The 16101-nt window shown below is 34.0% G+C and overlaps 1 protein-coding gene across 1 annotated transcript; it reads left to right on the top strand.

Annotated features, from left to right (window-relative positions):
- The first annotated feature begins 310 nt into the window (after nucleotides 1-310).
- Nucleotides 311-15679, top strand: LOC140440175 (farnesol dehydrogenase-like). Its single transcript, XM_072530495.1, has 4 exons — nucleotides 311-789; nucleotides 12616-13077; nucleotides 14968-15114; nucleotides 15588-15679. Exons 1-4 carry the CDS (start codon nucleotides 682-684, stop codon nucleotides 15627-15629), a joined length of 759 nt encoding a protein of 252 aa, XP_072386596.1. The 5' UTR covers nucleotides 311-681; the 3' UTR covers nucleotides 15630-15679.
- The last annotated feature ends 422 nt before the right edge of the window (nucleotides 15680-16101 follow it).

Here is a 16101-nt window from a genome sequence, read left to right as displayed (position 1 = left end):
ACTGATCATTACACAGTCACATGGTCACAAAATATTAGCAATATTTTTATTAATCATTTATCAAAGGGAGAAGCTGAGTTTGATAAAAATATTATATTCCGTCTCCTGATCATCCAAAAACTGCATGTCGGCGTACGTTTTTCTAAAGCCTGAAAAGAAATCATAGTATTCTCTCTTCAGTCCTGACAACCCCGTAGGAAGTGCAGTGATTATCGTGATTTCGTGTATTGTCTGTCTCCAAAGTTCTTTGTCTCTGGTCATTTCTTTTAACTTACTTTTAACTCTAATCATAATATTATTTATTTCTTAAAACATACCGAATCTCCTTGTATTTGTTGAGTTACAAAACTCAGAAGATGCAAAAACGGTGTGAGTGTATTACTTATATACTGGATCCGAACTAACGAGGAAGAAGTCGCAATTTCAAGAAACAATTATTAATTATTAACCTAACAGTAAACGATAAATGTTTTTTTGTTACAGTTATATTTGAGATTTTCTCTATCTATACCGGAAAAATCTTGAATGAATCAAACCATTAAAAAGTAATCGAATTTTAGAAAAACGTGGAAGAATTTTATGCTTGACTTGACGGTCGAGGTTGTGTCTAAGGTTACTGTTATTGGTGTAACAAAAATTATAAATACACTTGCATTGAAACTGTTTTGATTAGAGGTCGCAATGGTAGTATCTATGAACCGGTGGGTGGGAAAAGTCGCTGTAGTTACTGGTGCGAGTTCAGGTATCGGCGCAGCAGTGGCCAAACTGTTGGTGAGAGAAGGTTTGCTGGTAAGTTATGTGCTTATATATATGCTCCAATATGTGTGCCAAACGACATATGTGTTTTTTTATTTTTATTGTAATTAAAAGCTACCGTAAGGTCTTTGTCATTCTGCGGATTGCTTCATTAGTTAATCTGCTGGTTCAACTTACGCGTAGAATTCTGCGATACATTTACCAAACTTACATTTTACCAAAACATGCCTAAGCCAGTTTCATTCTCCTATTGATTTATGAGAGTAAGGAGCCAGATTTGTGTATTTTTGGTCCCAGGTATATATAATCGTCTACTGTGTCAAGTGCAGTATTGTTTATTATTATACCTTGAACATCCTTTAGCTCATTGTACAGCTGATTCCTAAAAAAACTGATACGACTCTTAGTAAGATTTGATCATTTTGAGCAGTTTTGAGAAGATCATATTTGATTGGTCTAACATTATATTAATGCTGTAAACACACTTAAAATGGGATTGTCACATTAAATACGTTATTCAAAAGTTACAGTTTATCCACTATAAATTTAATCACCTAAAAAAACACATACTGGATATATACCTTCGCACACTATATGACGGATTAGTAGAAAGTCATCTCCGTTATGGTATACTGGCTTGGGGAAGCGCCCTAAAAACTCACATTCTCCCACTAGAAATCATGCAAAGAAGATTTCTGAGGATCATTATGGATAAACCTTACACACTTGTTCTACATATAGACTATATAAGGAGAGTAAAATATTTGACTTAAAGCAGTTATACTTTCTTTGTATATCTGAAAACCATCACACCATGAAAATTTACCTTCACATGGATATCATACTAGAGGCAAGCACCTCTATATGGCTCAAAAAATGACGAAATCTTTCTGTCAAGGAACTTTCTTCATTTTAGCCCCTAAAATATACAATTATATTCCCCTTGATATCAAAAATACGAAGAATGTCTTTCTATTAAAAATAAATTAAGATCATATCTCATGGAAAATCTCAAAAAACTTTAATTTTAAATCTACGCCTTCTAAAGATAAATTAAAAATATAATATATCGTATTGTTTCTATTGTTTTATTTAATGTGTTTATCATATTTACTGAAGCATGTGTGTTTACACTTTTGTCCTCTCAAAAATCTTGTTAACTAATAATTGATTTATATATAAGTGCTGTATTCAAACAAAGGTATTAAAATTTTAATTATGGTTGTTTTATGCTTCAAAAAGCAGTAGGATATATTATTGTATTGTATACATTGTATTGTTTGTTTTATTTAGCATATTTACCAGTACATAATTGTGTATTTGCAGAACTCGTTAAAAACTTATCAGTATCTAAGTTTAATTTTATTATACATCTTTGATTGTTGTATCTAATTTTTCAATTTGCTTTTTTATGGCTAAGTTTATCTTATATATATATATATATATATATATATATATATATATATATATATATATATATATTTATAGTTAAGTATATTATATTGTATTTTCATTTATTGTATGTTATATTTAACGAAACAGGTGTTCCCACACCTCTCGGAGACCTTCGGGTTAATTTATTCACATATTTTTAATTATTAAAACAAATTTTGTATGATTGTTGAATAAATTGTTATTATTATCCAGATTTAGCCATACGGCTCACACTCCCTCTAAGGGGACAATTCACTCATCCCAGATACCTACGGTATCAAAAGGATTGAGCTCTGGTGGGACTCTTTCCATGTTATCGAGTCCTAGGTGACTTGGTATGTCGGTGTATCTCCCAAAAATTTTCGTACGCATCTGGACGTCGAAAGTAACACAGCTTTCTGCATAATCTTATATAGATGTCCATTTAGACCCAGCTTTTTTATGTTTTCTAGGAGGCTCTTCGGGATGACTCCAGTGGTAGAAAGAATAATAGGTATCGTCTGGGTACTTTCCATTCTCCATTGTCTCCTGATTTGTATTTCTAGATCTCTGTACTTGGCGATCTTTTCGTTGTATTTAACACGTAAATTATTGGTGTTGGGTATCGCCACATCAATAAGTGTTGTTTGCCTAGTAATTTTATTAACTAGTATGAGATCGGGTCTATTATGGGCCACTGGTTGGTCTGTAAGCACAGTGCGGTCCCAGTATAGCTTGTAGTTGTCATTTTCAAGCATTCTATCAGGGACGTATTGATAATAAGGAAGATGGTCGGTTTGGAGAAGTCCCAGTTTGTCAGCTAGTTCTTGGTGGATAATCTTTCCTACTGAGTCATGACGTTCTTTATAATCAGTACCGACAAATGCCTGGCAGCCACCGGTAAGATGTTGGATGGTTTCTTGGGCTTGGCATCCATATCGGCATTTGTCATTTTGGACTTGAGGATCTTTAACAATATATTTCAGGTAATTTTTAGTTGGAATAACCTGATCCTGAATGGCAAGTAGGAAACCCTCAGTCTCGGGAAACATCTTTCCTGATGTCAACCAATAGTTCGACGCTGTATTGTCGACATATTCTTGGCTGATCTCATTAAGATGTCGCCCATGCAGAGGTTTACTCATCCAGGCGCGCATTTTGTCTTGCTTAGTCAGGTGGTTTATGCGCATTTCTTGTTCCCTCAGTTTAAGCGGCGTCGTATCATCTACTGCGCAAATTGCTCGATGTAAAGTAGATGTCTCAGCCTGTACCTGAAAATAAGTTCTTAAATTAGCAATTTGTTTATCCAATTGCTCACCTATATCCATAAGTCCTCTTTCCCCTTGATACCGCGGTAATGTTGTTCTCTCTACTGCACTACGTGGATGATGTTTTTGCGCCTTTGTGAGAAGTGTTCTTACTTTCCGCTGAAGACCCTCTATATCCGTTTTTGACCACTTTATAATACCAAATGAGTAGCTCAGCGCGGAACAGGCGTACGTATTTAATGCCTTAAACAAATTTTTACTGTTAAGATATGACCGATTTAGTTGTCTTACTCTTCGCACGAACTCCGAAGTTAGTTCAGTTTTCATTTGTTTATGGTCAATTTTCCGCGCTTGTTTTACTCCGAGATATTTGTACATATCATTTTCACCCATTGCCTCAATGTTTTGGCCATCTTGCATATCGAAACCTCCGGGCTGAACCTTTCCTCTGACTATGTTTAGTATACGGCACTTGTCTAGTCCAAAATTCATACTGATATCATTTGAGAAACTTTCTACAGTTTTTAGCATCTCGTCTAGGTGGTTTCGAGTGGAAGCCATTAATTTTAAATCATCCATATACAACAGATGATTAAGCTTCGCTACAACAGTGTTGTTATTTTTGATGCTAAAACCTGAGTCAGTAGAGTTCAGCAGCTGAGATAGTGGGTTCATTGCTAGGCAAAACCAAAGTGGACTCAACGAGTCCCCCTGGAAAAGCCCCCGGTTAATAAGGATATCTTCAGTTTCGATATTAATTTCACCCGGTATTTGAAGGTGAATTTTAGTCTTCCACTCTGCCATTATATGCTTCAAAAAGGTCACTAGATTATCATCGACTTTATATATTTTCAATATATCTATAAGCCATTCATGCGGCACTGAATCAAAAGCCTTCTTGTAGTCAATGAAGGCAGTAAAAAGGTTTCTTTTTTTGTTGTATGCCTGGTTAGAAATGACTGAGTCGATAATAAGTTGTTCCTTGCAGCCCATGGACCCCTTAGCGCATCCTTTCTGTTGAGGCTCTATGATATTGTTCAGAGCACAATGTTGGTAGATACGCCGGGCCACACAGGATGTGACCAATTTGTACAAAGTTGGAAGACAAGTAATTGGGCGGTACTTTGCTGGATCTTGGGTGTTACTTTGATCCTTCGGTATTAGATAAGTAGTTCCCTGAGTAAGAAATGATGGTATTTCCTGTGAATTAGAAATAATATTATTAATAAATGCTGTTAAAAGCTCATGAACACTCCAAAACTTCTTTAGCCAGAAGTTTTGAACTCCGTCTGGTCCAGGAGATTTCCAGTTATGAAGCTCTTTGATAATGTTCGAGACTTCTTCAGTGGTGAAAGGTTCATAAGGAATATTACTGTAGTGTTGACAGTTGTTCGTCGTTTGTTCAATCCATCCAGCATTGTTGTTATGAGTAGCTGGCGTCGAAAGTTGGTTTCCCCAAAACTCATGAATTTCTTCTTGGCTTGGGTAGGACTTATTTACATTTTCTACGGTGAAATTTAGATTTCTATAGAAAGCCTTCTCTGCATTCTCAAAAAGTATATTGTCGCATTTACGGTTGTTACTAACTTTGTATCTCCTTAGGCGACCTGAATAAACGGAGAGTTTTTGTTTTAATGTGTCCAGGCAGTGTTGAGCTGTGTTGTTTTCTGGATCATGTTGTGAGTGCATTGGAGTGTTCAGAATTATTTCTTCAGTTCTTTTAATTACTTTTCGACTTCTTACTCCTCGGATGTATTCTGTAATTTGTCCGATATCCCTGCGCAATAATTCAATTTTACTCAGCAGTCTTTTTTCCCAGGATGCAATTCTGTTTTCAGTCCTTCCGATATTAGTTCCCCGTCGTGTTCTGATCTTAATGCCCATAACATTAGCAATTGCTGTTGCTGCACAATAAATCAGCATATGCAAATATTCTAATGTATGGGCTTCCACGATATAATTGGGTAGGACTTCAGTGTTCATAATTTGTAACAGCGCACCTAGTTTCTTACAAGAGTTTATTTTTGGTAGCGGTGGTCTGCTAAGTGGGTTTGTACCATTAAGCTCTTGTACGGCACGTGCCATTTCTCTTAACAGGCTATCGTGCAACTCGTTGTTGTCCTGCTGCGTATTAACAGGTTGAGTTTCTTGTATGATGGGCTCAGGAATCTGCTCATTAGGGATTTGATTATGGACTTGATCCACAACTAGCTCTTGGTTATGAATCTCCCGTTCGACTTCGCTTCTGATAGTATCGCGTCTAGCCTCTGGGATAAGATTATTTCTTATAATTACCCGGTATTGATCTGCTATTCGCTGTTCAGATACTTGAATCTCTGGGTACTCCCTGCAAAATTCGGCATACAGTTGTTGTCGATAGCCGATCGTTTCTCGACCGAGGTTCGTCACCTTGTAATAGAAACGCAAAATGTTTTCATTAATAGACACAGTCCATTTCATGCGCTGCCTCGGTCGTCCCGCTTGAGTGAGCGCCGGCTGATGTTCCAGCGCAGCACCTTCAGCGGGTGGAGCTAGTGTTGTTGTTTGGCTCATTTGTGGTTCTTCTTGTTGTTGGGCTGTAGCTGATTGTATGACAGGGGCCCGCCTCCTCAACACCCTGCCACCGACGTCCCGCATGCTGTCACGTCCAGCATGCGGGATTATTATTATTATTATTATTATTATTATTATAAAGAGTATATAAATGATCTACTAAAGCTCTGCACGCTCTGCTAAAGATATGTAATCGACAAAGACCATATAATGGATTTTGATAACATTAAAATTTTGTGCAGTGAAAGTAATAAATTCAAAGGGACTTTTTTTAGAAATGGTTTGTATTAGCAGAAGTGATAATAATTTAAACAAAAGATCAGAAATTCAAAATCTAAGCAAAATTTATAATTATATTATTTCTTTATAGTTTATTTATAAAATCAGTAAAATATCACATTTTGATTTAATTTTCCATATACTTGTTACATTTTTTCAGACATCTATCAATGATAAATACATCTTCTTTTTCTGACAGTGAATATTTAAATGAAATTTATTTATTTATATGAAATATAATTCTTTAATGTATTGTTTAAAAAAAAGTAAAGTGCTTATTGAAAATAGCCAATTTGCCGAAACGTTTAAGCAATAATTAAGTAGTTTTATTTACAACAGACCGACAAACCCAGGAAATAAACAAGTTTATATTTATAATATCTATAGTGTTTTGTAGTCATCGTTTGGCCCTTAGATAAAACTCTTTAAGGTTTGTTTGAGCTTTCGAATTTATTTAACTCATTATCAAAAACTACTGAAAATACTAACTACTCTATAAAATACAGTTGTTATTAATATGCAGTCTTACCTTTATATTTAATTTAATTTTATAACTTTATTATTTTTTTTGAAAACAATGTCTATATTGTCCATGTCCTTTCTGTTTTTATTACATGCATTTTAGGTTAGGTTAATATGGGACAAAAGAAGAGAAATCATACAAAAAAAAAGAAACTAAAACAACACCCTACTTTGACCTCTCTGTTAATTCTCCCATACTTATACATCCTTCATCGCAAGATTTGGCATAGAAACTAATGCTGCTCTATTTAGGGGAAGGTGGGGGAATATCGACTACTTAAGACAAAACTGTTATAGACTGTTAGCTATAGTTTGTAAGAATTTGGAACTTATAATATGGACATTTATTTCATTCAGTTAACCAATTACTACTTCAAAAATATTATAAAATAATTACAAATATTTTAAAAATACATATTTTTGAAACTCAAAAAATTCAGGCAATATCGATCAATCGGGTAATATCAACAATGGAGATGGGTAATATTGATCACATATGGACAAATTCATTGGTTAAGTTTAAGTATAAAATACATATTTCTTTAGCTACATTTACAGTTTGAGCAAACATAAAGAGTAGCAGTATCAGCTTCCGTGCAGTCTGCATGAGCCTAGAGACCACAGAGACGACATCTCCACCATAATTCATTTGATCCAAAATTATCATCATCAATTTGAAACGATCACATAGAGTTGCCAAGTTTTTGTAAAATACCTTTAGTTCTTCAGGATTAAAAGCAGTAATTCTACTCAAACTTGTTGCTTCTGGTTTACGCAAACTGAGTTCTGGATGACGGTGCATAAATGAATAAAACCAGTCTTTTTCACACATTTTCGTTGCCATTTTAAATGGATGTTTAATTTTGTTTTGCTCTGCCTATTCAAAAACCATTTATCGTATGGTACGAGACGTAAGGCCAAAAAACGCCTTCGAAAGTTCTAAAATTCCAGATACAAATTCGGATTCCTCTTTCTTGGTAAAGACAGCTTTTCGTCCTAGTTTAATTCTTTTGGCCTCAAAACGACCTCTTAATCGGTCTTGCAATGTTCCATAAGGGATGTTGTATAACTTGGATGCTTCTCTTATCGAAAGTATTTTGTCAGCTATATCGCTGAGGGCTTTTTCCATCGCCTTTTCGTCCCATGAGGACCGTGTTATTTTTCTGTGATATGTTCCTGGCATCTGAAATAATTAACATCAACTGAGACCTATCACAATTAGGGTAATATCGATCACGTTGGGGTAAAATCAACCACTACGGTCGATTTTATCCGAAAGTATGCTTATTGTTGACATGAATTCAGCTTCAGTTAATAAAGGAGCCTTTACCTTAACATACGATTATAGAATCTTATAAAAATCTTCCACAAAACACAAAGGCTATAGCGGGATAAGATGGTCAAAATTGCACCATGCTCGATTCAGTTTTGGGTCTGGCCATTCGAAAGCATATAATTAAAAACTCACTCAGTTAAATTTTCAAGTTCCTAGGTGCCTCTGGCACCTAGGAATATATATCAATATAAATCAAAAATATTTGAAATTTTCAGTGATATTTTAGGTTATGTCGAAAATTTTTGGCCAACTTTAAAATAATGTTATTTTATGGGTTTTTTCCCGTTCTTTCGAATGGCATAGGTATTATTATCATTTTCAACGTGGAAAATGCCTAAAAATCAAAAAAACTGCCTTCTTTTTTTCTTTTTTTTTTTCAAAGTTTTTGATTCATAACCTCAAAAACATACACATAAATTAATGATAATTCATATCTTTATATGTATTCTTATCTTTATAATCGACATAAGCTATTAAAACTATTATTTTTTTCCTACAGCATGCTCCAAAAACCGAAAAATCCCGTTTTTTCGGTGTTGTTTTTAAGCTTTCGCTATATAACCTCTAAATTCAGTGTCTAAATGAATGAATAATTTACATTTTCACATGTATCTTTTCCTCTACAATCAAAATCAAAGCATTACTTTTATCTCACAACATTCTCAAAAACCGAAAAACCCCGTTTTCTCCATGTTTTTACTACAAAACCTCAAAAGACTCTGAAAAATGAACCATATTTTTGATATCTTTTAATAAATAATTATTACAGCTGATCGTACTCAGGAAAACAAAATATTTTTTTAGAGGTAAATAAAATTCATATATTTACTAATTAACAATCTATATTTACAATATTCTATTTAATCTAGATACATTGAATGACATAATTATTACATTTTATTAATCTTCCTCACTATTCTCGTCGATTACCGGATCAATCTCCGTTCCACCAAATATTTCTGAAAGAAATTTAGCTGGTCTAATAATGTCCGATTTGTACCTAGCATTGCTTAAATAATATATAATAGCAGCAACATGTGAGCAGGATCTAACAGTTCTCAATCCATCAGCACAAACGCACGAGTAAAATTGCATTGTAGCCAATAGATTCTGGCTTATACTCAATGTAACATTTATAAATTTTTTTTTGATATGTCTGGATTGTATCAAAACCTTGATAATATTTGGTTTCATTCGGATACGTTCTAAATTAATTTCGTTTCTATCGTTCAATAACTCAACAATAACAATAACGTAGCTAGGTAACATACAGCTTGACCTAACTGGTACGTACCCGAAAAGAATATTATGAGATCTCTCTCGGTCATCTCTGGAAAATCAAGAATTTCTCGCGATGTTATCTTGGTTGTCGTCGTACTTCGTCTAGACCACCTTGCTGTTTCAGCTTCTTTAGCCAATGTGTTAGTCACTTTACTCTAATTCAACATTCTCTGTATTATTAATTTTTTAATTCTTCATCTTCTTCTTCATCGCTCTTCTTCTTTTTCTTCTTCTTAGCCTTCTGTCGTCCATGTTTGGATATAGGCCTCTCCCAACTCCTTCCATCGGTCTCTATCCTGAGCAACATATTTCCAATTTGTTCCGGCTATTCTTTTAATGTCATCAACCCATTTCATCTGTGGTCTTTCTTCATCGCTATATAATCTTTTTCAATAATGGTTATTAAGGAAACATGCAATTCTGCAATATGCTCCAGCTTTTGGTAACAATTTATTATCCAATTGTTGATGGAGCAGCTTATATTTTTTTCCAAGAATGCCGTGGACAGCTTCTACTACCCAACTTAGTTTCGTAACGTAACGAGATTCATTAGCTTCAACTGTGGATAAACTTGGTATTTTTCCTTTTAATGTAGGCATCAGAACCTTGAAGCCAAGATCTTCTAAATAGGATACGACGTCTCTAAAGCCCCTATCTACAATACAAACATCACCTTTTTTCATAAGTGACCTTATTCCATTTGGATCCTCCATAAGCTTCTTCATGATGCTTGCATCATTTTCTGTAGCTAAGAATGGACCGGGTAGATCTACAACAAACCCGTCTGTTGTGCAGATGGTAAACGGCTTGCACAACGGTTTTATCTTTTGCCCCGAATATGATTTTCGAAAATATTGTGGCAATACATCTCTCTCGAATGAATTGATTACAGACTCGCAAAAATCAGATACTTTGATCTCATTATCTATCCTGAAAACTGATAAAATAAAATTATTTGATGATCCAGTCCTTAATTTAGCAATAATACTGGTTATTGTTGCCTGTTATTTTAGACACGACACAATTCTGCTGTCAAATTCAAAATCAATTCAAAATAAACACAAAAACAGAGAGCCATTGAACATTTGAGGAAAAGCCCCGCCGAAAAGATAAAGGCCCTAACACGCAAACTGACTAAGAGCGATAAAGAGGATATGGTCCTACACAGGCAAACGCACTAAGAGCGATATAGAATGAGAGCCCGATTATAACAGATATACATGGCGTTGGTAGTTGCGCCGCGTAATGTCAACTACCTTGCGGCGTAACTATCAACGCCATGTTTTCTGTTACAATCAGGCTCCCTGGATATACGGGATGTAAGGCTAAGACATGAACGCCAAAACAGTTAAATAAATATAAAATATAAAATAAAAGAATAATGATATAAGCATGGGTATAACGCTCTTGTATCTAAGCGGAAGAGTAAGGCATGGACGAGCGTGGTACGAGCTTATGAATGTATATAACAGGGATCTCAAAAGTCATGGAAATATATAGATATGCGTCTGTGTATAAATGTATGTACATTGTGATATAATATCACGTATATAGATATATTCGCTAGCTTAAAATTTCACAACGTTTGAGTGTACAAGTGCGTTCTAATTCACGATTCATTTTTCGGAATCTTTTGAGGTTATGTAGTAAAAACATGGAGAAAACAGGGTTTTTCGGTTTTTGGAGCATGCTGTAGGAAAAAATAATAGTTTTAATAGCTTATTTCGATTGTAAAGATAGATAAGAATACATATAAAAATATGAATTATCATTAATTTATGTGTATGTTGTTGAGGTTATGAGTCAAAAACTTCAGAAAAATGCCAAAAAAGCAGTTTTTTCGATTTTTAGGCATTTTCCACCTTAAAAATGATAATAATACCTATGCCATTCAAAAGAACGGAAAAAACCCATAAAAAAACATTGTTTTAAAGTTGGCCAAAAATTTCCGACATAACCTAAAATATTACTGAAAATTTCAAATATTTTTCCTGGGCTCAATTTTCAAGCTAAAAATCTGAAAAAAATCAGGCAGTTTTGTATTATTAAAATACGCTTTCATAAATTTTTTCAGATTTTTGCAGCAATATAGCGTCTAAAAAAAAATTCTTTTTTTTAAATACGTTTTTCCCATAGCGAACCCCCAGAGGTACGTAGGGACTTGAAAATTTAACTGAGTGAGTTTTTAATTATGTCCTTTTGAATGGCCAGACCCAAAACTGAATCAAGCATGGTGCAATTTTGACTATCTTATCCCGCTATAGCCTTTACTAGACATTAAGTGCCTATGGCGTATAAAAAACGACTAAGTGGCCAGTGCACCACCAGTTGTTGATGCTTGCAACATGTGCGCATTGGTTTTGCTCTGCGACGTCAATTAGATGAAATTTGAGAGTGATCAATATTACCCTGCGGTCGATATTCCCCTACCTTGACCTACTCTCTATTGGTATTTATTAAACAAGAAACGAGTTCTTCTTATTAACGAAGAAGGCAAAAGCTAAACGCAAAAAATAATACTTGATTTTATTTGAATCTTTTTCGAATGCGTTTTCTTTAAGAATCACCATGATCGTTAATTTCTAAATAACGTTTTGATCAATATTTACCATGTTAGGTCTTGTCCCCCCTTTCTAAGTAGTAGAAAGGGCCTTCTTCAGCTGTTGTTAGGCATAATATTCTTTTGCAAGCGCCTACAATTCTCTATACTTGGGTGATCTCAGTTTCTTCTTCTTCTTCTTATGGTGCCCCATCCAATTAGTGGATGTTGGCGACAATTCTGGCATACTCCTCTCGGTCTTGTGTGGCTCTAAAAAGTGTATGGGCATCTAGGTTTGTGCAATCCCTTATGTTTTTAAGTCATGAGTATTTCTTTCTTCCGATGCCCCGTTTTCCTTCTATCTTCCCTTCCATAATAAGCTTTAAGAACTGGTACTTGGAATTTCGAAATATATGACCCAGATAAGCAGTTTTTCTTCTTTTTATTATTGGCAGTAATTCTCATTCTCAATCTCAGTTTAACGATGTTTAAAATACTGATTAACATTTACATTAAATATACCAATATCAGATTTCACGTTTTCTTCCAGGGTTAGATTATCCAAAACGTATACCAATAATTTATACTTTAATAGTTATTCATTGATTACAAATTTTATTTTAATTCACATCAAGATAATACATAGTAATTTTTTCTTATACTTTAAGGTAGTTGGTTTAGGTAGAAGAAAAGAAAAGATCGAATCCCTAGTTAGCACGTTGTCCGGAAAACAAGGTAAACTGTTTGCCGTAAAAGCGGACTTTACCAAAGAAGAAGATATTAAACAAGCTTTTAAATGGACCACAGAAAACGTAGGTCCAATTTCAATTCTAATTAATAATGCCGGTACTCATATTCGAACGGGGTTAATAGAAGGCGATACGAAGGCTTGGAGAACTACTATAAATGTCAACCTACTAGCTTTATGTATTGCAACAAGGGAGGCAATAAACATTATGAGGAAAAATAGTATTGATGGTCATATTATTCACATTAACAGCTTTCTTGGACATAAAGTGGCTCCTCTTCCAGATTTGGATGTCTATCCTGCTACAAAGTATGGTGTAACTGCATTAACAGAGACTCTAAGAGGGGAATTAAATAGTTTTAATCTCAAAATTAAAATCTCGGTAAGTTTTGCAAAAATAATATTTAATAACAAAGACAGTGTAAAGTAGTTTTTATTAAAGTGATCTTTGTCCATATCTCCCAATACAGGGTGTTTAAAAAAAGGTAACCCCGTCTTTACGGTAGGTAAAAAACTGAAAAATAGTTGGGGTTTGCTTAGTAAAAAATTTTTGTAACGCCATTCGTTTTCAAGATACAGGGCGTTGAAGAAAAAAAAAATTGTGCATTTATTACGATTTTGCCGAAACTACTGGCAACATTGTAATGACATTTTACACGAATATGTATTGGAAGCTGATACATCCCATGAATTTGTTTTTATATCTGATTCTCATAGAGGGCGCTAGTTACACGGATCGTACTAAGTATTAGTCAATATAACTTTTTTAAGAGTATAATTATTAATCAAAATTTCAAGTAAACTTAAACATCATTCAATTTTACACGAAAAAAGTACTCTTGATAAAACTCGATACTGTGTACTGTTTTCGGAATATTTTGATTTGAAAATTATGAAGTAATAATTGATGCTGGTATAAAATAGTTAGTAATTAAACAAAAAACTCAAGAAGAAAATTAAATTAATGACTAAGAACATAAAATAAAATTCAATTACAGTAAGTGTTTAAAATGCCCTCCGTTTCCACGAATACACAAGTCTATTCTTTTTTCTAAAGATTCCATTAACCTTCTAAACGGCAGTGGATCAGCTATGGTGTCATTAAATTGACGTTGAATTCTTTCTTCCAATTCTTGGCGTGAATTTACCTCTATAGCATAGACTTTTTTCTTAATATACGACCAAACTGAGTAGTCCAAAGGGTTAAAATCGCATGACCGAGGAGGCCAATGAATCGGAGCTTCTGCAATTATTACTTTATAATTTTCAAATCAAAATATTCCGAAAACGGTACACAGTATCGAGTTTTACCAGGAGTACCTTTTTCGTGTAAAATTGAATAATCTTTAAGTATATATGAAATTTTGATTAGTAATTACACTCTTAAAAATTATATTGACTAATACTTAGTACGATCTGTGTAACTAGCGCCCTCTATGAGAATCAGATATTAAAAAAAATTCATGGGATGTATCAGCTTCCAAAACATATTCGTATAAAATTTCATTACAATGTTGACAGTAGTTTCGGCAAAATCGTAATAAATGCGTAAAATTTTTTTTCTTTAACGCCCTGTATCTTGAAAACAGATGGCGTTACAAAAATTTTTTACTAAGCAAACCCCAATTATTTTTCAGTTCTTTACCTACCCTAGAGACGGGGTTACCTTTCTTTGAAATACCCTGTATAATATATCATCCAAGGAAACTATATGCCTGTAGTTGGCTGTATATCATGTATTACAAAAAATTTATTTAAAACCTCCTTTATAAAATGTATAATAATAAAAACTCTATCGGGTTACATCACTGAAAATTGCCTAAAAGCACATCTTCCTCTGAACTATTCAAGCTTCTCGTCAATTGTTAAAAATTCGGAGAGAGAATATGCAGATTTGCAATTTTCCACAAACTTGTCAAAATAGGCTCTGATATGAGCTAGTTTATCTAACTTGACTCTTTCTTCACGGTTTTATTTGTTATCGAATCTTCGCCATGAAATTAAAAATTCGAGTCGACGTTGGCTCATTGTGAAACGTAAAATGTGGAGAGTTCTTTCAAGTTTCAAATTGTTCTGCAATTCATTGGTTAGTATCCTTAACCAAGTCAGCAATCATTTGATCAACAATAAATAGCAGGAAAGGTGTGTTCTACCTTGGCTACATAATTCTTTTATTTTCCCCTGTCTGGCTGCCTTCAGCAGTTTGTAACGACCACCTTTCATAACATGGCCCAAGTGATAACAGATTTAATCATTTTCTTTTTAATTCTAGAGTATAAGTCCAGGATTTGTGGACACAGAAATTATTGCGGATATGAAAAACAACGACGAATTTAAAAGAATCGTACCAACTTTACTTAATCCTGAAGATATAGCTGATGCAATAGTATATGCTCTTTCTACGCCTCCACATGTACAGGTAAATAAAACAAACGTAATAAGAATTAATGTCTACATTACCGTTTCAATTTTCAAAAAACAAAAATCGTTTTTAAAAAATTCTGAAATAAAAATTATGAATAATTTTAACCTAGAAATTCTCTGTTGCCGCCTTCCTTCTTTCAACCAACGTCTTTAGTCCTTTCTACGCTGCCATTCTCCATCTGTAATTTCGTCTATTCATACTCTCGTTCATTTCATCAGTCCATGATCTTTCTCTAAGCCTCTTCTTTTCCTTTGAATTGGACTCTACTCTAAAATTTTGATATCCACTTATAGGATCTGCTTTTCTCACGTGTCCATACCCATGCCACTGTGTCTTTTTGTTATTATTTATATTGTATTTAAATCAATAAATTCTTCATATTATTTGTAAATTTGTTCCGAGTAATGATGCAACCCAGTAACATAATGCACAACAGTTTTATTGAAGTGTATGATTTAATTTTACAGGTACACGAGCTGACTATCAAACCAATTGGAGAAAAATATTAAAACATTAGAATTTTTATAGTTAATATGTAATAAATCTTTTAAAAAATTAACTGATTACTTTTTTTAATATTGCCAAAAACATCTTCCTCATAATCAATTCCTTGAAAGTGTGGCACTAGGAAAAATAGTGCTTAGAATTAGTAGACTAGGAAAGGCGAAACTTATTTAATTTAACGTCTAGTTGAACAGCAAGCTAAATATTTGAACTCGCCGCGATGTTGGTAATTTGAATAGTGAATTTAATGGATATTCAAAATAAAATGATTTCACTTGGCAACGTGGCACAGAGTAAGAAAAAAAACTAAAAATTGAGTGTATTTACATGTTTGTCAACCTTTTTTTTTATCTTTATAGAAGGGGGACTGGAATCTTCAAAAGACATCTCACTCCAGGACGCCGCCTGACCTGACTAACCTTAGTGTAAGATTGATACTTCGTACTACCAGCTCTGGCGATAGTTCCCGAGGTACCG

This window comes from Diabrotica undecimpunctata, chromosome 4 (assembly GCF_040954645.1).
Source record: "Diabrotica undecimpunctata isolate CICGRU chromosome 4, icDiaUnde3, whole genome shotgun sequence".
In the NCBI taxonomy this organism is placed as follows: Eukaryota; Metazoa; Arthropoda; class Insecta; order Coleoptera; family Chrysomelidae; genus Diabrotica; species Diabrotica undecimpunctata.
This window is presented reverse-complemented; position numbering and strand designations above follow the sequence as displayed.

What these genes read in the sequence shown, in the direction of transcription:
- LOC140440175 (XM_072530495.1), top strand. Translation starts at nt 682, where the DNA reads ATGGTAGTATCTATGAACCGGTGGGTGGGAAAAGTCGCTGTAGTTACT. An exon ending in TGGTGAGAGAAGGTTTGCTG is followed by an intron (nt 790 to 12,615) that starts GTAAGTTATGTG and finishes TTATACTTTAAG; the next exon opens with GTAGTTGGTTTAGGTAGAAG. An exon ending in ATCTCAAAATTAAAATCTCG is followed by an intron (nt 13,078 to 14,967) that starts GTAAGTTTTGCA and finishes TTTTAATTCTAG; the next exon opens with AGTATAAGTCCAGGATTTGT.